The sequence below is a fragment of the Lemur catta genome, chromosome 13, assembly GCF_020740605.2.
Source record: "Lemur catta isolate mLemCat1 chromosome 13, mLemCat1.pri, whole genome shotgun sequence".
Taxonomy (NCBI): Eukaryota; Metazoa; Chordata; class Mammalia; order Primates; family Lemuridae; genus Lemur; species Lemur catta.
In genome coordinates, this window is record NC_059140.1 from 62,651,335 (window position 1) to 62,673,642 (window position 22,308).

At 42.5% G+C, this 22,308-nt stretch overlaps 1 protein-coding gene across 8 annotated transcripts in view; it reads right to left on the reverse strand.

Annotated features, from left to right (window-relative positions):
* Positions 1-490: 490 nt before the first annotated feature.
* Positions 491-22,308, reverse strand: part of RUBCNL (rubicon like autophagy enhancer) — a 36,680-nt gene continuing 14,862 nt past the window's right edge. For 5 of the 8 annotated variants that reach the window (XM_045567274.1, XM_045567273.1, XM_045567275.1 and 2 more), the window contains 12 exons: positions 20,407-20,489; positions 19,712-19,922; positions 16,840-16,941; positions 16,330-16,390; positions 15,610-15,742; positions 13,513-13,658; positions 10,978-11,042; positions 6,555-6,793; positions 5,687-5,748; positions 3,307-3,460; positions 2,269-2,359; positions 491-1,023 (listed from right to left, as the gene is read on the reverse strand). In XM_045567274.1, coding sequence (XP_045423230.1) covers positions 911-1,023; positions 2,269-2,359; positions 3,307-3,460; positions 5,687-5,748; positions 6,555-6,793; positions 10,978-11,042; positions 13,513-13,658; positions 15,610-15,742; positions 16,330-16,390; positions 16,840-16,941; positions 19,712-19,922; positions 20,407-20,489 — 1,460 coding nt within the window. In that variant the 3' untranslated portion in view covers positions 491-910. Of the gene's footprint in view, positions 1,024-2,268; positions 2,360-3,306; positions 3,461-5,686; positions 5,749-6,554; positions 6,794-10,977; positions 11,043-13,512; positions 13,659-15,609; positions 15,743-16,329; positions 16,391-16,839; positions 16,942-19,711; positions 19,923-20,406; positions 20,490-22,308 lie in introns of those variants that run through there. The other 3 variants (XM_045567278.1, XM_045567276.1, XM_045567277.1) reach the window with 3 other exon arrangements.

Sequence of the window (22,308 nt, forward strand, 5' to 3'; positions counted from 1 at the left end):
CTGACCAACTACTCATCTTCCTTCCAGCAGCCAAGCAAGAGTTGAATGGAAAAACCATGTCATCAGTAAATCCCATTAAAGAGCAATGTATGCCACAACTAATTACTTCCCCATAGGGTGCTACACATGGGCTGACACACTGTTCTAACAGTGTGGGAAGGAGCCTCTACTACCACAGTGGGGAGGAACCAAGTCTCAGACAAATCCCATAGAGCCGTTATTTAAATTATCTCATTGTTTCTCAAAATAAATATCAAGAGCCCTCACTTCTTGGCAACTGCTGTGCACTCTTCCTTAATATTAAAGATATGTAACACACACACACACACACACACACACACACACACAACCAGTGCCTTACAAACACAGCAACCCTGAGTACAGACCCTTCAAGCAATGCTTAAAATGTATAAGACCGACACAACTACAAAATGGCATTTAAGTGGAAATCTGTTCCTTGAAGGAATAACAGCCTGAGCAAACAGATTTTGGGTTGCATTTTTGTTCATTGACTCTACCATTCAGTTTTATCAAACAAGTTTTAGAAGAACAGAAATTGAGTAATTCATCTTGTCAGTTACAAGTCACAAAAAAAAACCTGGCTCTTGTATTAGCTAAATATAACTATTCAAATACAGTTTAAGAAGTATCAAAAAAACTCTTTAAGAAAACCCCAGTAGCAGCAAAAGTATCAAACATGTGTAAACAAAACCACTAGTAACAGCCCTATGCTTAATAACAAAGAATCTGCATTCTTTTAAAACATTAAGTATACACAATAAAGAGAATATTGTCCATCTTTTTTCTTAATATACAATACCTGATACCTAAAACAAGGTTACCAATAGCAGACACAAACTGTGTTATCACAAGGCATGTTGAACAGTCTTTTTCCCACTGCTCAGGGGCATCAAGTCGCTGCAGAGGGCAAACTTTCCAAAAGGCTTCTCCTAGCTGAGATCCTCACGCACCGGGGGCACTGGGAGGACTGGAAGCACCGCTTGTGAAAGCAAGCCCTGCACGCTGCAAGCAAGGAGGGTGGCCGTTAGCAAACGGGCTATCTTGTTTTCTCACATACATGCAGATGCTCATCCCATCCTAGGGAGGGAGGGGTCCGAATCCAGAACATAGAGTCTTCTAGAAAGCAATCAGCCAGATTGAAACTCCCAGGGATTATAGCTCTCCCAATAGGTCATGAACATGAGGCTCAGAAAGGGACCCTGCAGTGCCCTCCGGATCTGCCCAGGCACTGAAGCATGAATTCCCCCAGCCCAAGAGAGGCGGTGGGTGATGGCTCTTGGGAAGCAGCATTGCTGCTCCTCTAGAAATGGCCCTAAATGGAGAGAGCTGTCTCATCCCAAGGTCATGCCCCCTTTCTGGCACCAGACTGTACCCAGTGACTGGTCACCATGGAGTTTAAAGGCCTGACCGGCCCTCTATGCCCGATTTGGAACAATGCTGAAAGGTCACTCATTTGCAGAGCTCCCCATGAAATGGGCTGAGGGCTCCACTGTAACCACATCACAGTTCCACTTCTCCCTCTGCCCAGCACTGCTGTCCTCACACCCTGACAGGTACTGAGCTGGAGAACATGCAACTTTCTGCATACAAATCCCTGCCTCAGATCTCTTTGCTGGGCAACCCATCCTGAAACACTGCCTGAAGGGTTAGGGGAGACAACACTAGAGTGGCCTAAGAGTTGGACCTGCCCATATCAAGGGTGAAGGCAGAGTTCATTACCAAGATCTCTCCCATGAAACAGGGTTTAGAAAGCACGGGATTCCCTTGGGCACTAATACTGTAGAACAACAGTCAGCAACCTTTTCTGTAAAGAGCCAGATAGTAAATGTTTTAGACCTTGTGGGCCATATGGTCTCTATGACAACTACTCAACTCTGCCGCTCCAGTGCAAAAGCAGCCAGAGACAACACTTCAACACTGGACATGAATGTGCTCCAATTACAAAACAGGGGCAGGCATAGGCAACAAAGGGACTGTCTCCTCTAGCCAAACCCTGTACCAGGAAACATAATCCTTCATCCCTGCCCCACCCAAATACTCCTCTTTCTGTGCCCAAAATTTTATTATCTCCAATCCAACATACAAGCACACGCCAGCATCATTGTACTTTAAATAAACAACTGAACTTAAGTTATTAAGCTATTATTCAGCTTAATAGCTGAATAATAATTTTTTGCTTAAGTTATTAAACTTAACTTTGGATTTAAGTTGGTAAGCTATTATATTAAGTTTATGTTATTAAGCTACCTGAACATCTTCTACATGTTGTCGTCTGAAATGGGAAGATGACAGTTGTATTCCGGCAAAATTCACAAATAAAGCCCTTTCCTTGACACAGCTGTAAAAGAAGGTATCAAAACGTGACAATTGGCCGGGTGCAGTGGCTCACGTCTGTAATCCTAGCACTCTGGGAGGCCGAGATGGGCGGATTGTTTGAGCTCAGGAGTTCCAGACCAGCCTGAGCAAGAGCAAGACCCCATCTCTACTAAAAAAATAGGAAGAAATTAGCCAGACAACTAAAAAATGTATAGAAAAAATTAGCCGGGCATGGTGGCACATGCCTGTAGTCCCAGCTACTTGGGAGGCTGAGGCAGAAGGATCGCTTGAGCCCAGGAGTTTGAGGTTGCTGTGAGCTAGGCTGATGCCACGGCACTCTAGCCCAGGCAACAGAGCGAGACTCTGTCTTAAAAAAAAAGTGACAATCCTTATTGGTAATTCTCTTGATGGAGAAGCTGTTATCACTCTTATAGAACTTTATAAGCATCAATTTTTTAATGTCTATGATTCTAGCCTCTAGCAGGAAAAAGATACTGTGTTTTTGCAGCAGTGAATGGATCAGAACAAAAATAATGCACATTCATCCATTTCATATTAAGGCAGTTTTAAATTGCCAGAGAAAGATCATAATTTTAAACAGGTGTTCTTAAATGATCTCATTTCATTTCTGTTTGCTGCACTAGAATTCTTCAGTCCACGTAGACACAGAGCTTTCTGTTCCCTCAGCTCCTGAGTCCACATGGTTATATTTGGCATATCGGGGCACAGTGGGCCCCATGCCAGGCTGGGCATCCCGACTTAGAAGTCACTTGCCCAGACTCACATTCCAGCTCGGCTCTGCCCCATACTTCACAGTTCCCAACCTCAGTTTTCTCATCTGCAAACAGTGTCACCAGCACTTCCTTCCCTCAGGGTCTGAGAGAGTTAAATAAGGTCAAGGGGAGACCACTCAGAATAGGCCCTGGTGAATAAAGGACAGCTCGGGGATTGCTGCAGGCGAACCCTCACCTCACAGCCGGCCACATGCCCGAGGGAAGCTTTCAGAATGTTCTTGAGGGTGGGTGCCAGCAGCCCCTTCTTGATCCTGACCAGGTCCTCCAGGGAGAACAGGTGGAGCTCGTCAGTCAAGTGTCTCGGCACCTGCTCAAACTCCTTTAATGCACTGCCAGAGAGGGAAAGAGGAGGGATTCGGAAACCCACCCACACACAGGCTGGGAAGAACGCAGCCAGTTGTTTCTGCTCAGCACTCACACTTAATTTTTTAAACCCAATTTTTAAAAACTAGCCCCAAGAATAACAGTGAACCTCGCTCACCACCACTCTACATTTTGCAAGTTTGCTTGGAAGCTGGAAAGTTAAAATTCCATAAAAGCGGATGTCAAACAGCTGATGAGCAGAGAAATGTCTCTCTTGCAGCCTGCCCCATGCACACATTGAGCAAATGAAAACTGAATGTTTGTTTTCCAAGTCTTAAAAATGTGCACCGAGTACTGTCTGATTTTTGAGTAATCAAAATTACTACCTTACTCATTCCAGCTAAATTTCAAGTCTGTCAGCATCCCTGACTGCTGCCTCAGCTGGTAGGAGAATGACTGCTCGCAGGCAGGCATGTGACTCCCAAATCCACGAGTCCAACACTGAGTTTAAGACTCAGGCATCCAATTGCAGGTGCTCATGGTCACTTAGATGTCCTGAGGGCATTCAAAATGGAACTTAATCTTCTCCAAACCCACTTGGTCTCCTCTTGAAGTACCTAACTTGGCCAGCGGCAGCACCATTCACTGCATTCCCAAGCCAGCCATGCCCTACCCTGGACTTGGCATGCTACTAACACCAAACTGGATTTAATTCTCCACCCACCCTGAGATGCTCGGCCATGCTGCATCCTCTTCCTGGAGGGTCCCCAATCCTCAAGCTCAGTTTATCTCTGAGCCTTGGCTGCTCTCTACCACACCCCACCCCTAACTGAGCTAAATGCCACCTCCTCTCTAGCCTCATGGCACCTTGCACAGGTGTCTAACACACACAGTCTGGCAATGATCTGTTTGTGTTGACTTTCCCCCTGAATTTAACATAGATATACTAATTTCTTATCTGAAGCACAGAATAGATATTCCAGAATTTTTTTCGTAGAAGGGAGGAAATGTAAATATTGTTACGTGTCACAGATAAAGAGAACCGAGGCCCTGAGACCAATGCCACTCCAATGTCATGAGGTGGAGGCTCAAGGCCAAATGACTAGAGAATGCATGCTCCTTCCTGAGAAATTGAATTAAAGAGCAATACATCATCATTAAAGATCAGAAACGGAAAAATGCTTTAAAATAAAATTTTTAAGAAAATCCCTATGATCTCATCTATTATAACAAATAACCTTTACTCCCTTGAGTAACCTACTTTTTTTCCACTTAAAAATCTCTCTCAATGAATTCATGTCTAAACCTTTATTGGCTGTACGGTATTCTATATTATCGATGTGGTAATGAGTATTGTCCTATTACTGAACACCTAGTAGATTTGTAATATCTTTTCTTACTATAAAAACTATACTTTAACTAAATTTCTGCCCATATCCATAGGTATGTCCTTAGAATAAACCTCTAAAAGTAGAATTTCTAGACATTATGGTCTCACCTAGTTTGACATGCCTCTCTATAAGGGGTTTTAAAAGGCCACTGGTCCACCCATGTTCATAGCAGCATTATTTACAATACTTAAGGAGTGGAAGCAACCCAAGCATCCACTGACAAATGGATGGATAAACAAAATGTGGTATATACATACAATGGTATGTTATTCAGCCTTAAAAAGGAAATTCTAACACATGAGACGACATGGGTGAACCTGGAAGACGTTATGCTAAGTGAAATAAGCCAGTCACAAAAAGACAAATGCTATAAGATTCCACTTATGTGAGGTATGTGAGTAATCCAAATCATAGGGACAGCAAGTAGAATGGTGGCTGCCAGGGGCTGGGAAAGGGGGACATGGACAACTGTTTAATGGTACAGAGTCTCAGTTTTGCAAGAAGAAAAGAGCTTAGGAGCTGGATGGTGGTGACAGTAGAACAAAAATGTGAATGTACTTAATGCCACCAAACTGTACACTTAAAATGGTTAATTTTATGTTTTGCGTATTTACCACAATTTAGTAGTAATAATAATAAAAAGGCCACTGGCTAGAGTTGTTTACTCCCATACTGGCCCATTCTTCTAAACGAGTTAAATGCTCCACTAGTGATTTAAAGGGTTTCGTGATTTTAAAGAAATGGTCTGCCTTCCCGAGGACAGCGAAGAAGCCCTGTGCAACGGCAGAGCTGGGAGCAGGAGGCTCAGAGGACCAGCAGAGGCGTGGAGGGATGGCAGACTGTCCCCACCAAGAATAGTACCTGTCAGCAAACCTGCAGGTCTTCAACAGCTTCTTGACATGGAAAAGCTGCTCCTGGATTTCCTAATAGGAGAAACCAAACAGGGGTAAGAGCTACATGTGATCAATGAAACCGTCAATGTGCACATCAAATATGAGTGTTATTTCTAACCTTGAAATGCTACACCTGTATGAAACAAACCTTTTCTAGCAAACAGCCTCTACAGCAGGGGTTCATAACCAAGTCCACTGATCCACAGGGGGTCTCGGATGGATCCGGGTTTTGTGGGGTCTGAAGCTTATGCAACTTTGGGGGCCTTCTTCAAGAAAAACAGGCCGGGTGCGGTGGCTCACGCCTGTAATCCTAGCACTCTGGGAGGCTGAGGCGGGTGGATTGCTCGAGGTCAGGAGTTCGAGACCAGCCTGAGCAAGAGTGAGACCCCGTCTCTACTAAAAATAGAAAGAAATTATCTGGCCAACTAAAATATATATATAGAAAAAATTAGCCAGGCATGGTGGCACATGCCTGTAGTCCCAGCTCTACTCGGGAGGCTGAGGCAGGAGGATCGCTTAAGCTGAGGAGTGTGAGGTTGCTGTGAGCTAGGCTGACACCACAGCACTCACTCTAGCCTGGGCAACAAAGCAAGACCCTGTCTCAAAAAAAAAAAAGAAAAGAAAAACAAAAGCTATGTATGAATATAAAACTCAGTATGGGGCCTTGGAAAGAGCCTGTGCAGGTGAGGGGCCCCAGAGCTTAAGCTCCATTGGCTTATGATGCACCTGCCTCCTGGAGGGTCTCCCTGTGGAAGCCTGAGACTAGAGTGACGTGCATTTCCTGCCGCAGGACCCTTCCAGCCAGGGCACTCCCGGCCTGCGGAGACGCCGCTCACCTTCACTCTGTCCAGCTCCTTGGCTTTCCCATAGAGGCTTTGGCTGACGCTTGGCAAATGGAAAATGGGCTGGTGCCATATGCTGTCGAGCAGCCGCTTGGAGAAATTGCTCACGTGGTATTTCCTGAAGTCCCACATCATCAGGATCCGGGCAGGGATGCAGGACTCCGCGCACGAGTGGCAGCAGTGGCAGAAATACTTCCCCAGGTATTCGCAGTACCGCAGCCGCTTCACAAACTCTGCCGAGCGCACCCGAGCGTGAGGCCGGCGCCGGGCACCCACCCTGGTCGCCCCCCACCTCCGATTCCTACGCAAGACTCAAAGACTCAGATGACTTTTTTTTCATGATTAAAACCATACTCGACCTCATGGCAGCTGGGAAAACTGTGGCAGGGACTTGGGGACTTACACTGTGCCCACTCATGAGCTTTGCCATCGTGGAACAGATGTCTAAAAAATAGAACTCTCCCAAAATACTCCTGGACTTTACAGATGGGCATCACAAGCTGCAATGCAGCTAAAAGAACATTTATTTAGGGTCTGGAGCTCAGACGCTGCCTCTCACTAGCAAGGTGGCTGAGGGCAGGTCAGAATCTTTTCAGGCACACTCTCCTGAGACCACAAGATGCAGCTCAGAGCTGGATGAAGTGATATCACACGTATGAAAAGTAAAATGTAAAGCAGTAGGCATACAACGTTAGGAAGTAGCATCCAAAAGAGCTTCTTGATAAATCATAGAGAGGAAAAAAATACACAAATGCACAAAGGATGGGAATAGGCAATACACGGAAAGAAGAAATTCAGATAACCAATAGGGATGTGAAGAACAATCTCAGGAACAGCATATTTTAAAAAAGTGAGATACTATATTTGCCTTGGGCTTTCAGAAATTTAGAAGATTCAGAGCTGGTGAAGTATACAGAGGTGACTTTCCAATAACAACATTTTCATCAACTCATCGATACATAACCTTGTTTTAGATGTCTTTCTATTTAAGGACACCTTAATTAATATATTTTGTTGACTCATAATATTGAATTCAGGGCCAACAGCACAACTCACACCTGAATGGAGCTTATCAACACACACATTTTCTCCACAAGGCAGACCTTCCTGCTCTTAGAAATGATTCACAGCACTGCAGCACCATGCGTGGGGGCCATTTTAAACAGTGAAATCACCAACAGAAAGCACAAAAATGCAAACAACATGGCACTGAATAAACCACGAAAAGGTATACCCTGGCCCCTGCACTCCACATGCCTGATTGAACTTAGCAAGATGGGAAGAGAAAGGAGGACAAAAGAGGACAACAAATTTTCCCCACAAAATTCATCTTTCCCCAGCAGCTAAAATCCTAACATCTCAATATCCATCCACTCATTCCTCAGACTTAAGTGAATACATACTAAGCATTATACTCTCAATACGGAAATAGCTATGTCCATCTCTTTCGGTTTCCTAACCCGTTCATTAAAATAGAACAAAACAAAGCATTCTAAACCAATGGTTCTCACCCAGGGGTTATTTTGTCCCCCAAGGTACATTTGGAAATATCTGTAGACATTTTCAGTTGTCACCATTGCGGGGCTGCTACTGGCAGCTAGTGACACTGCTGAACACCCTGCAAAGTGTGGGACACCCCTCCCAACAAAGTCAACGGCACTGAAGCTAAGAAATCCTGCTCTAAAACACCACTGTTCTCATTTTATGAAATGTCAAAGTCATGAGGAAAAAAAGGAGGGAAATGTTCTAGACCAGGGATGTCCAATATAACTTCCTGTGAGGATGATGAGAATGTTCTCTATCTGTGCTATCTAATACAGTAGACACCAGTTACATGTGGCTATTGAGTACTTGAAATGTAGCTGGTATGATGGGAAAATTGAATTTTTAATTAATTTAAATTTAATTTTAAATAGCCACGTGGGCTAGTGGCTACCATATTGAGTAGCACAGTTCTAGAATAAAGCTAACTAAAGAGAAACAATAACTAAACGCAATGTATGAAACTTGATTGGCACCTGCATGGAAAAATTAGCCATAAATGATGCCTTGAGGACAATAAATGAAAATAGACTAGTAAACAATATTAGGGAATTGTTCTTTTTTTTTTTTTTTTTTTTTGGTGTGATAACTTATCCTTATTTTGGGGACATGCTGAAGTTGTAAAGGGTAAAATGTCATGTTCAGTGTGTGCAAGATTGAAGGAAACATGACCACTAAATTCAATGTGGAATTCTGGATTGGATTCTGGAACAGATAAAGGATATTAGTGGAAAAAAACTGGTGAAATATGAATAAAGCTTGTGGTTTAGTGAACAGGACTGTACCAGTGCTAATTTCTCAGATTTAATGATGACACTATTGATGATGTAAGATGTTATCATTAGGGGAAGCTGAGTGAAGGATATACAGGAACTCTGTCCTATTTTTGCAACTCTTCTTTAAGTCTAAAATTATCTCAAAATAAAAAGTTAAAAAAAAAAAACCTCATCCTAAGAGCTAGAGGAAGTGCATAGGAAAAGTCCAAAATTATTTATGTGCTATTTACAATCTGTGTTACATCTACCTCTGTTGCACATTTTTTCCTCTCATTCTTACTCCCTAGTCACATAAGGCTTCTTTTCAATTGCCACAGACCCTTTGCATATGATGAACACCCTCTCTTTCTGGAGACAATAACATCCTTATGAAACCTCTTACTCCCAGCCCCTCATGCCCACATTAAGTTTCCTTGCTATAAATCCCATAGCTCTCTTGACTTTCTCTTTTGTTACATGTGTCACCCTTGGTATTTACTTACTTGGCTGATAACTGTGTCTTCCCTACAAGACAGTCAGCAAGATCCTTGAAGGCAGGACCACATTTGCCAGATCCATGACTATATGAACAGTGCAGACACATGGCTCCATATTTGTTGGTTGGTTGGTTTGTTTTCAGAGACAGGGTCTTGCTCTGTTGTCCAGGCTAGAGTACAGTGGCAAGACCACAGCTTACTGCAACCTCAAACTCCTGGGCTCAAGCGATCCTCCTGCCTCAGCCATCAGAGTAGCTGGGACTACACCCACTATACCTAACTGATTTTTTTATTTTTCATAGAGACAGGGTCTTGCTATATTACCCAGGCTGGTCTCAAACTCCTGGCCTCAAGTGATCCTCCTGCCTTGGCCTCCCAAAGCACTGGGATTACAGACATGAGCCACTGTGCCCGGCCACATCTCCATATGTGAATAAAATTAGAGAAGTACTTAAAAAGTTGGAATCTTAGTCACGTTTCTCACTCATGTGTTCAATATTTACTGAGGTACCAGGAAACAGTGGTTAACCAAACAGACATGGTCCCTGCTAGAATAGCTGGGAAAATGAGTCATTTAAAGAGACTTAGTTATAACTGTAATGCCTGTCAGCATTTTCATCCAATGTGTTCTAGAGGAAGCCCAGACAGATTTCTGCTTTTTATTTTCATCTCTTGAAGTAGACAGAGCTCTTCAAAGTCTTTTTCCTTCAAAGACCATCAAAGGCTGAGGGATCTCTTTCCATCCAAGCTCATCTTCCCAGCCTTCTGCAGGTCAGACCCAGGGACACCCCCATAGCAGAATAAGTGACTCCCAGTCTCAAGTGGGAAACTTGCATTTCTGACTTGGAGAAGCCTGATTTTCTGGGCCTCAGTTGGCCCAAGAATGATCCTCTCAGGCCACCTCCTCAAACTCTCTCAGAAAAGTCTGGCTAGCTCCTTGGTGAGCCATCATTCACTCAACAAAAATCTTTCAAGGACTCATTCTGTGTCAGGCACTCTTCTAGAAGCTGGGAATAAAATAATGAATAAAACACACAACATCTGCCCTGACAGAACTTATAATCTAGTGATGAAGACAGACAATAATAAGATGCATCGGTAAAACATAAGAGAGTATTTTCGGAAGAATATGCTAAGAATAAAAAACAAGAAGGCGAGGCAACATAAAGCGTGCATGTGAGTGCAGCCAGGAGTGTGGTGAGGTGGGCATTTTCGATAGAGCAGCCAGGGAAGACCTCACAACTTCTGAGTGAGGATATGAAGGAAACAAAGGAGTCAGCCCTGGAGTGTCTGCAGGGAGAGTATTCCAGGAAGAGAAAACCACAAATGCAAATTCCTGAGTCAGGAGGGACCTGGCACCTTCAAGGGCCAGCAGGAAGGCCACGTGGCTGGAGCTGAGTATCCAGTGGGGAGAGAACTGGGAGGCTGGTTCTCCTCATTCCTGGCTGCTCACACAGCCTTGTAGGTCACGGTGGCCTCGCCACAAAAGAGACAGCAACTTCCATGAGGTTCTTGTAACAGCCTCTCCTCAAAGGCGTCTCTCACAAAACAGCGTGCTGCCCAACTTTGTCATTCTTGACTCTGTCATCGCATAACAAGCAGCAACCCATTGCCCACACTTACTAGGCTCTATTGGAGTTCCACAGCCCGCACAGAAAAAATTCTGGGCCACCACCACGAGGTCCCTCCTGAGACAGAAAATGGTAATAGTTACATTTCAGAGAAGGCCGAGGAAATGTTTTTCACTAATTGGAAAAAAAAATTGACATCATGATACTTTTCTTGGTTTGAGGCTTTCATTTTGTCACTTTTCATTTGGAAAAGAAATAGGTTTATTTAACACAGTTTTCTAGTTGAAATCTCTGGGTCTTTTAAAGCTAGAACCTTTTAAAAGCTTCTGCAAGAACCAAAGCAGGAATCAGTATCACAAGTAACTACTCCACCAGGGGGGTTTTAGGGACTTCTCATTGCCTGCACAGAGTCCTGTCTCCAGAGAGAACTGCAGGCACATTTTGCAAAGGCAATTCAGGGAGACCAGACACCAAAGAATAATGCACTTGGGAAGTTCACAAATGGATCCAGAGAAATTTAGACAAACAAGAGGCAACGTTAGATAAATCATCAAATGTGTCTGATGAGATATTCCACTGGTGTATTTTCTATTGAATTGTGGTGACACTGTTTTACATGTGATTTGGAATTAAGGAGAAAGTTGTAAAATTTTATTACAGTTCAGGGTCAGCAAGAATGGTCATGGTAAAAATATGCTAAATTTCTACCCATGTGCCTTAGAGAAGATTGAGGGAAACCCTAGAGAAGAGATACCCCACACTAAGGACAGTGACCCTGCACAACACCTAGAGAGGGAGCTCTTCTGCCCAAGCAGCCCCAGAGAACTTACTGGCATTCTCTTGTAAAGGAAAATAAAAGTCTCAGGATCACCCCCACACCCACCTCCTTATGCAAAAGGGAAGGTCAAGCCTGAGTCAAGTTCACTGGCTTCCAAATGAATAGCTGTTACTAATGTTATGCAACAACCAGATCCCCAAGGAAAGGTAAAAGGCCTCAGGCATCTATAAGATCCGTTCCCAAGTGTATCTTCTCAGGTGCAGAACAGAGACAAGCTCAAACATTCCTCTACCTACCTAGGAATATCTACATAATTGATTCTTTCTTTGCTGCCTTTTTTTCTTCAAACACTCACCTTATCTTAGGTAAAATATAGATTTCTTGGGCATCACAAGAATGTAACCATTTTCCCCACTATTCACCTCCCTCCTCCTTTTTCTTTCTGTATGCGCTCTGCCCCGAAATACTGATGTTCCCAAATCCCTCTCCAGAAAACACAGTCACAGATGCATCTGTGGCTTCTGTTTTTCCCGACCACATCCTCAAACTTTGGCTTAATAAACGTCCGTTGATTGAGATCTTTGGCTCAGTCATTTATTTTGGGTTGTCATTCTCAAAAGAAAGATATAGTCTGTAACTGTGGTCCCCAAAACCTGGGCCACGGACTGGTAGCAGTCTGTGGCCTGTTAGGAACTGGGCCACACAGCAGGAGGTGAGTGGTGGGTGAGTGAGCGAAGCTGCATCTGTATTTACAGCCACTCCCCATCACTCACATCACCGCCTGAGCTCAGCCTCCTGTCAGATCAGCAGCAGCATTAGAGTCTCACAGGAGCTACTATAACTGCACATGCGAGGGATCTAGGTTGTGCTCCTTATGAGAATCTAATGCCTGATGATCTGAGGTGGAGCTGAGGTGGTGATGCTAGCACTGGGGAGCAGCTGCAAATACAGATTATCATTAGCAGGGATGTTTGACTGCACAATAAATGTAATGTGCAGGAATCATCCCAAAACCATCCTGCCCCCATCCCCAGTACCTGGAAAAATTGTCTTTCATAAAACCGGTCCCTGGTGCCAAAAATGTTGGGGACCACTGGTCTATAAGGCACGTTTATGTGGCATATTCAACAACCCTCACCAGTCCCTTCATAACTGGAGTTTGCATACCAAATTTAATACAAACCAAGAGGAATAAAAAAATTGTATACTATTAAAATTTTTATCTATAATCTTTGTCCATAATCTGTCATATACCCTCAGAATAAATTATAATTAAATTATTACTTGAAATGTATATATAGGTTTATTTCCTTTTTGCATCATCTTAGTTGTGTTGTCTTTTAGGACTTTTGTTACTTCTTAAAGAACAAACATTTTTATTTACATTCTGCTACATTTTCTAACTATTGATGCTCTCCTCAAGATTAAACTTTTTCAAAATCTATTCATTAATTTTTAGTTCACATTGACTGTACTGGAAAATAGAATGGTTCCGTGTTTTAAAATTACTGCATATGATTTTTAAGTCTCAAAATTAGCCACTTTAAAAATTCCTATTAAGCCTTTTTAATTTTCAGTTGCTATGTAATATTCATAATTCATTTGTATAGTTAAATTCTCAACTTGTCAAAACTTACAGAGTCCTCAAAAGCTAAGCCAGAAAATATGCCCAACTTTCGTTTTCCTAAAACAAACTTTCCTGTGTCCCTTAGCGTATTATTTTTTTTGTTCCCCTACTTCCATAAAAAATAAAGTGGGGTCTGCCACAACTTGTTTTAGATGGAGGCCCAAGCAGCAGCCCATACTTACTTAAGGGGTGGATGAATATTAAATATGATTTGAAATCTTGGGGGGGCCCAGTCTTCAGTCCCTCTGATCCTGGATTTAAACTTAATCTCCTGTGCTACGCTCATACTGGATTCAAAGTCTTCTCGGACACGCTCTTCATTGACAACCTGTGTAATTCATAAGAAGATTTAGGAACAATTGAAACAAGCCTATTTCAAGAATTTCAATAAAAGAACATTCAAGTATGTTTCCAATATTAAAAATTTACCGTGAAAAATTAAAACTGAGTTCAACTGAACTAAAGTATGTGGCAAGAGCTCACCATGTCTCTAAAGCCACGTGCAGAACTGCTTCTACCCCCACCCAGCTGAGATCGCTTTCCTTAGTAGTTGCAGTTCGTTTGTTTCTGGACTTCGAATTTACTGTAAGTAGGTCATTTTGACCTGGAATACATTTATAAGTAGCAGAAGCCCATAGATGCTGCCAATAAGAAGCTCTGCTGTGGTTAATCTTCTCCAGAAAGAGCTCTATTAAGACCATTCCCTTGCCTTTAACTATTCTGCGGCTGCCCTCCACACCACTGCGCTTTCCTACTGCCATTTAAAGTCCAGACTTCTCAAATCAGCATTCTATGCCCCCATAATTCAGCCCCTGTCATTCAAGTCTTATTTCCATGAGGATCAACCTTCCACACACAAATACACACAGAGAGGTGTTATTTAACCACACCAAGCCCCTCTGCTCAACAGCACACACACCATGCGCCTCCACTTTTGCTGCAGCCTCCCTCTGCCAAGAACACCCTCCCCACATTTCTACCTGCCACAGTTCTGGCCAGCGTAATATTTGGCTCAAGTTATGAGATCTCCAGTCAGCCTTCCCAAGGAGAAAAGAACTTTTATCTGAGGAATGTGAGTCCTTCTAAATGCTCAGATCCGGAGAGGCATTAAAATGAGACAGCAGGCACGTCCCATTTCCTCCCTTTGAACTATGTATTCATCTCTTGAAACTGCTTGCTATTGCCACAAGTAGCTATAAATTAACCTAATAATGCCACACTGCACTGGCATTGTAACCCAGCCCTTATAGCTTAATAATGTACAGCCAATCATTAATCAATATTAATTCTATAAAGCAATGAGAATTCTTGACAAACAACTTTGTATCAGCCTACTCCCTGTCCCCCTTTTATGTCTTTAAAAACCTGCTTTGTGGCCAAGCACCAGGAGGGCATGGCGGCTCACCCCTATAATCCTAGCACTTTGGGAGGCTGAGGCGGGAGGACTGCTTGAGGCCAGGAGTTCAAGACCAACTTCAGCAAGAGCAAGACCTTGTCTCCAAAAAAATTAGCCAGGTGTGGTGGTCCCAGCTACGAGAGAGGCTGAGGCAGGAGGATTGCTTGAGCCCAGAAGTTTGAGATTGCAGTGAGCTATGATGATGCCACTGCGCTCTAGCCTTGGTGACAGAGTGAGACCCTGTTTCAAAGAAGAAAGAAAGGGGAAAAAAAAAAACAAAACCTGCTTGCAACAAAGGCTAAATGGAGCTCATATCCTAGGCTACTTGGGTCTGAGTCTTGTGGGCAGCTGTCCTCACTTTGGTAAATTCCTTAAATTATATTTTGTGCCTCAGGCTCTTTTTTTTTTTTTTTTTAGGTCACCATTAAGTTCTACTGAAAAAAATTAAACACTCCCTGCCCTGTACTTTGAGTGCTTTTCTCCAATTCTTATTTTAGCCTTTGTCACAAAGTTCTCTCCCCCCAGCGGGCTGCATGCTCTCAGAGGAAGTGTGTCCTACAAGGGAACCAGCATGCACTTTCCAGTCAGGCAGCCTGGGCAGGGCTCCTGCGCTACCACTGACAGCCCTGCCAGGGCTGGCCCATCACGTCACAAACAACAACAGCATCTACCTAACAGGATACTTATGAGGATTAAATTGTGAATTGCTGAGCACAGTCCCTGGTACCTAATAAGCCCTCAACACAAGCCAGTTTCATCATTCATTTTGAGTCTCTCCCAACACCCAAGAACCATATAAGGAAACAAATATTTATGTGAACAGGGCAGGCAAAATGAGAATTCAGGAAGTTTTGATTCAAGTTCAATTTCTTTTGATACTTACTATTGAGCTGGCTGCATTCAGGGACCCCGCCAGCTGGTAATTAACTCCTGACAGCATCCAGCACTTGCGGAATACTCGGTACAACTCTCTGGCTAACCGCTCAGCAGAATTGAAGTCTGGCTCATAAGCAACACTGAAATGTAAGAGATGCAAGAACCGAAAAACTATATTCGTAAACAGCATGTTCAGGGTCTTCCTCTGGTTTTCAACTGTCCTTCCCACCCTCAAAACTCAGAAGAGGCTGTCATATAAGACCATGAATCTTACTCAACCCAATTCCTACATGCTCAATAAATCGTTTGTTGATTGGGGGTACTAAGACTTGGAGGTGTAGTGAAAAGAGCATTGCGTTTAGAGCCAGAAGACCTTGATTCAAGCCCTGCTTCTGCTATTTAACAGCATTGCATCCAGAGGCAAATGCTGTTTGAGTTGCCTTTTCTGTATCTATAAAATGGAGTTTAAAAACACATGCATAAAACTTGCCCCGTCTGTCCCTGAGGATTAAGTGAGAATGTATACAAAAATCTTTTATACACTACAAAATACTGTAGAAACTCTGGGGGTAATTGTTTCATTTCCCAGTGGTAATCCCCTAGATTCATTGGAACAAATCATTGGGACTGGATGAATTTGGCTCAAAATGTCAAGGCCTAGCGTTCACAGTGCTTCGGAGGTGACAGCCCAGGGGTCTATGTGTGGGTGCACACGGAAGACAGGTACCTCTTAGAGGAGCTGCAGGAACACCTACAGGTTTCTGTGATATCGTTAAACTCTCCAAGTTCTGTGGGAAAATAAAAGAGTAAGGAGATCTTTCAGTCTGCTTCACTTAACCATAGCCAGTTTTATAAGAACATTTCAGAAATAGCCAATTATTCAGTATCTCCATGCTTTAGGTTCTTTTGAGTTTCTATTATAAACTACAGATAATAACCAAAGATAGAATTTCATCTGAAATTTGACCAAGTATAATTGAGAAAGCAAACAGATATTAGACCATAATGAATGTCTGCTTTTTCATTCAGTTGTACAAGTGATATGAGAGATAACTATCAAGACATTTGAAACAAGAACATCTTTTTTTTTTTTTATGCCAGGGATATAATCTGACCTTGGGAGAAGTTTCTTTGCATGCCACTATGGCGTGGCATTGCATGCGATGCATGTTAGTATGTACGTGCAGAGGGAAGTGGGGAGGCAGCCAGTTGTATCCAACAAGCTTCCAAATCTTACCTAAAATAACAAATTCATCAAAGTCACATTTGCAGGGCTCTTTCACAGCATCATCGCAAGTAGGTGTTTCGGCCACTGGGCTGACCTGTAACACAGCACAACCTACAGAAACGGAAGGAGGTTTTCACCAACAAGAAGAAAAAGAAAAACTGCACAACCTGCAACATTCAACTAAATAGAAATTGGCAAATGAAAAGGGCTAAAAGTTTACTTTCAAAGAGTTAAAAATTTCAGCTTTAAAATTAAAAAATGCAGGGAATAATTTTTGTGTTCTTCTTACATTCACTATGATGAATAAAAGGATTGATCAGTATATGGGGGTTTATAATAGTAATCTATCTACTTTTAGATATGTTTGAAAATTTCTATAATACAAACCTTAAGGAAATGAAAAGGGAGAAAATGATCTTAGCTTCATAGTGAGGCAAAGAGTATAGGAGACATAAATATGATATTGGGTTGAATAGTTCTCCCGCAAAATTCATGCCCACCCAGAACCCGTGAATGTGACCTTCTTTGGAAACAGGGTCTTTGCAAATGTATTAAGTTAAAATGAGTTCATACTGGATTTGGGTGGGCCCTAAATCCAATAAGACTGGTGTCATACCAAGAGGGAAATTTGGATACAAAGATAGAGACACACAAAAACAATGCCACGTGAAGACAGAGATCCGAGTGATGTGTCTACAAGCCAAGCGATGCTAGTGATTGCCTGAAACTACCAGAAGCTAGGAAAGAGGCATGAAACAGATTCTCCCCCAGAGCTTCTAGAAGGAACCAAACCTCCCAACAACTTAATTTCTACCTTCTGCCAAGAGTTTAAGTGCAGCCTGGACGACATAGCGAGACCCTGTCTCTAACTAAAAAAAAAAATTATAATAAATGAATAATTTGAAAATGGTGGCAACATGAAAAAATTGATATGAAATACTATTAATATAATCATACAAATCTAATCATACTATTAATATAATTATATAAATATAATTATATAATTAGTATGAATGTAATTTCATACAACTATCATTTGAATAAACATAGGAAAGAAACACAGAGACATGAATACAGTTGTTCAGGGACATCGTCTAGCCCATAGGGCACACAGAAGTTACATGAATCAGCCTGACTTTAAAACAACACTGCTCCATTCTAGCTGGGTGACTACAGAACCAATTAGAAGCTCCAGCTTGGGTGGATGGGATGTCACCCATCTCTGTTTCTTCCTCTCTTTTGGCCATGATCCACAGTAACAGACATGTGACTTAGTACAAACACAATAATATATTTAACTGATAAAAAAAAATATTCAGGAAACATTGCTCACCCTAAGTAAGATGCACTCTAATGCTTTTTCTCCTATTTCTGGTTTTGTTTGTTCGTTTGTTTTTTGTTTTAATGCTCTCAGGACCAACCTGCAGTTTGAAGAACACCAACCTACCTCACGGAGGAACACTGATCACCACAAATGTCACAAGAGAGATACTTAATAAAAGGTAAATATTTTTATTTGGCAGGTAGAAATATTCTTAAATTTCATTGCACATATTCATGCTCTTTAAAGCTTTAGCTAAACATCAGTTTCTACCCAAGCCCTTAACAAATATTTAAAGTACCTATTTCAGACAAGGCACTATGCTAAACACAAATACAAACAATTTCTCATCCATCCGAGAGTTTAAAACTTCACATGGGAGTTGAGATACTGACACACTTAACCACAAAAAGGCACAGTTGAGCGCCATGGGCTGTGCACGGCACGACCCCAGGAAGAGCCGCACACGCGTAGACAACAGTGGAGCATCTGGGGCATGACTTGGGTCTCATTCCACACGCACGGTGCCCCTGCCCTGTGAAGTTTCCAGATTTGCCTCAGGGAGCCATGTCACGGTGCCAGTGGCAGGAGGCTGCTTTTAAAGGACGGGAAGGGTGAAGGACCTGCTGTGCAGTTCCCGGGAAACACACATTCCAGAGGAGCCTCCCCAAAGCAAGGGGAAGGAGGCAGGTGATGCCCGCCGACCTGGTGACGCACTGCCCTGGGTGCTTGCCTCTGCCTACAAGTTACCCCGCAAGGCTTCCCTGGCCCCTGCTGCAGCACGTTTGCTCCTTGAGGGAAGGGGCATATCCCATGCACGGGCGGCTCCCAGCACCTACCACACCACAGGCTCATTGTTTGTTGAATGAATGAGAGATGACTACTTGGAAAAGGACAGAATCTAAGAGGAGCTAGGAGAATGCTATGTGTCAGAAAACAAAGGAAGAGGAAGACATTAGCCACTTTTTTTCTTTTCATCGAAAAAGAAAAGCAGGATAAAGTCCAAGAAAATAACAAAACAGGATCTGACAACTGGATGGAGCAGGATAACCAGCGCCAAGGCAAGATGGCAGCAATGCTGAGGATCATATAGGTTACGCAAGAAGTTTTAGATAAAGGATTGAAAGACATACAGTGGTCCCTCCTTATCTGAGGTTTCATTTTCCACAGTTTCAGTTACCTACAGTCAATTGTGATCCAAAAATATTATATGGAAAATTTCAGAAACAATTCATAAGTTTTGAATTGCACATTATCCAAGTAACATGATGAAATCTCACACTGTTCTGCCCAGGACATAAATCATCCCTTTGTCCAGCATATCCATGCTGCAAACACTGCCCACTTGTGAGTCGCTCAGTAGCCATGTTCGTTACCAGATTGAGAAAACATAGTGTATACAGAGTTGAGTATTACCTGACATCTCAGGCATCCACTGGGGGTCTTGGAACATATCCCCCCTTAGATAAGGGGGGACTGCTATACTTCAGTATTTGACAGAAGAGAGGAGGTGTGTGGGGAACATACAACACAAAGTGTTCTCATTTTTGCCCAACTTACCTTCATAGCCACTGTCTGACGAAGTGGCAGACCCAGATTCTTGCTTTATGTTGGTACCAAAGGTCACTTCAGAGTCAGCTTGATCAAGCCCAAGTGACCCACTGGCTTCTTCTTTACTCCAATTCTCTGTCTGCTGTTCGCTCAGGATGTTACACTTTATTTTCTCCATTGTTGATATAATCATATCTGCAACATAAAAGTGGGCATTTTCCTACAGGAAAAAAAAAATCAATAAAAATACAAGCATAAGCAACTTTTTTTCATGGAAAGTGTATCAGATTTGAAAAATCAAGAAGCTCTATTTAAGTGAAGTTAATGCATATACATATAAATGTTAATTTAACTGAGTTATCATAGGTCACCATATGACTTATAACACACAGAGACAGATTTAGCTCACTATAAAACCAAGAGACAACTCAGGTTGAATTTCTTGTGATAGAAAACCCTAGGCTGGTGGTAGCCCAACAGCAGACATTATTCATCATGGAAAACATTCCACCTGAGTATAGACACTGCCTGGAATCCTTCTCAGCTTAGTGCTCCTGGCAGTGTCTACCAACTAAATGCTGAAATGAAACCTATTTGCTATGCCTCATTAAGGTGAAGTTTCCAGGTTAAAATCAGAACAGCACTATCTAAAGGATTAAGAATCTCTGCAGTTAAATAAAAAGGAAGAAGAAGAGAGCATTCACCTTTTCTACATCAACAGGCAGCTCTAATGCCTCTGGTGAGAAGCAATTCAAAGAAATGGTTTTTCCACTGACTTGAACAGCACCTGCCAAAATAGCAAGTTATTAAAAATGGAGAAAAGCTTAAAGATTATCTAAGAAAACACAATTCTACGGAGGATTTTTAAATACTGTTTAAAAAAAAACTAGCACAATTGTAGAATAAATTAAGATGACAGGAGAAGAAAGATCTTTCTGATGTTAAGTCTTGCAGAGACTGTCTTAATGACAATCATTTCTAGGAGAGGCTGCAGCAGTAACTTAGGGGTATCCTGCGGGGTGGGGGCGGGGGACACCACAGAGGCCAAGAGGGTAGAAAGAGAGGTGGGTTCATGGGAAATACCTTCAGGAGATGGGGAAGGGTGACAAGGAACAGTCCAGAAGCAGGGCCACAGAATTATGAGAACACTTCAACTCATTGCTCCAAGTCATTGCAACTGACCCCATTGCAATTGACTTCCTGCCCACAGAAACAAAATCCAGCTGACACAGGTCAGCATGGCTTCTCTAAAACAGTCTTCCTCCAGTCAAAGCCAAGAAGAAACTGAAGAAGGGACATGCTGCAGACTGATCCATTCCTACACCTTTAGCCACTCCATTACTGGCAATGACCACCATCAAAACAAACATCATCTCTATCATGTGATTTCTTATTGCAGCATTTAAAGGGAAAAAAAAGTCCACGAATGCCATAAGAGCTGAGTTGTCCAAATCTGCTAAATTAGAACAAAATGTTGCAAATGTCCTGGTGGTTACACATCTCTCAGGGTGACACAGTTGCAAGCAGGGTCACTCAAATCCTTTGCTTCATGTTCAAGAGAGTGGTGGTTACATGGAAAACTTCAAACTTCTTAGCTTCAGAAGCCATCTGGGTTGGCAATTTTTTTTCTGTAAAGGACTAGGTAGTAAATATTGGAGGATTTGAGGACCTTACAGTTATCTGTTGCAACTACCCTATTCTGCCACTGCGGTGACCTATAGACAACACAGAATTTTATTTATAAAAACAGGAAGCTGGCAGGAGCTGGCCTGCAGATCATAGTTTGCACACCCTGAGTACAGAGGAAAAAGCACAGAGAAGAATCCAACCGAGTGGATTCCAGGTCCAGCTCTCCATTCACCAGCTGGGCCCCTGTCAAAATTTTCTCAGCCTTTAAATTGGAATAATTACTTCTTAGGACATTAAGGAGATAAGGAATGTGAAAATGCTTTGTAAATGTGTAGATACTGCAGAAAACAAAAGGAACTGTGGAATTTTTTCCTATAGCCTCAGGAAATGCTTATAGACTCAAGTGGTCTCTCCCCTGCCCTATTTTCTAGAAAAGGAAAATTCTACTGCCATTTGAGATACAGCCGTCATAGGAAAATCCATGTCCTAGTGGCCATTTGCCCCATCGCTGCCCCCACAGCACAGAACGAACAAACCAGATCACTCAGGACTTTCCTTCTTAATCCTATGGAATGAATCCCCTTACCAAGTTTAAGAGCTATTCTCAAAACACTGAGTGTGTTTTAAAGGCGCTGAGAAGAACTGCTGGGAGTCCTTGTCTCTGGACAAAAGGGGCTGGGAGGCCTGTTTTCTTTCTGGGGAAAAAAGACAAAGCTATGGGATAATTTTAAATTGTATCACTGTACTTGATACAAAAACAGATTTCAGGCAGGTAAACTAGGCCCCAAAGATCATCTTCAGTTTATAACTTTTCACTGTGGTGGTCTGTCAGAAGACGGCTTTCCTCTACAAGAGATCTAGTAGAAGACTAATCTCCTACTTGGCCACCACTAAATTTGCAAGTCACTCTCCATCCTGAAAGCTAAAAAGTAGAAAAAAATGCCTGCGATCAGTCCTGTCAGTTTGCTAAAATGTGG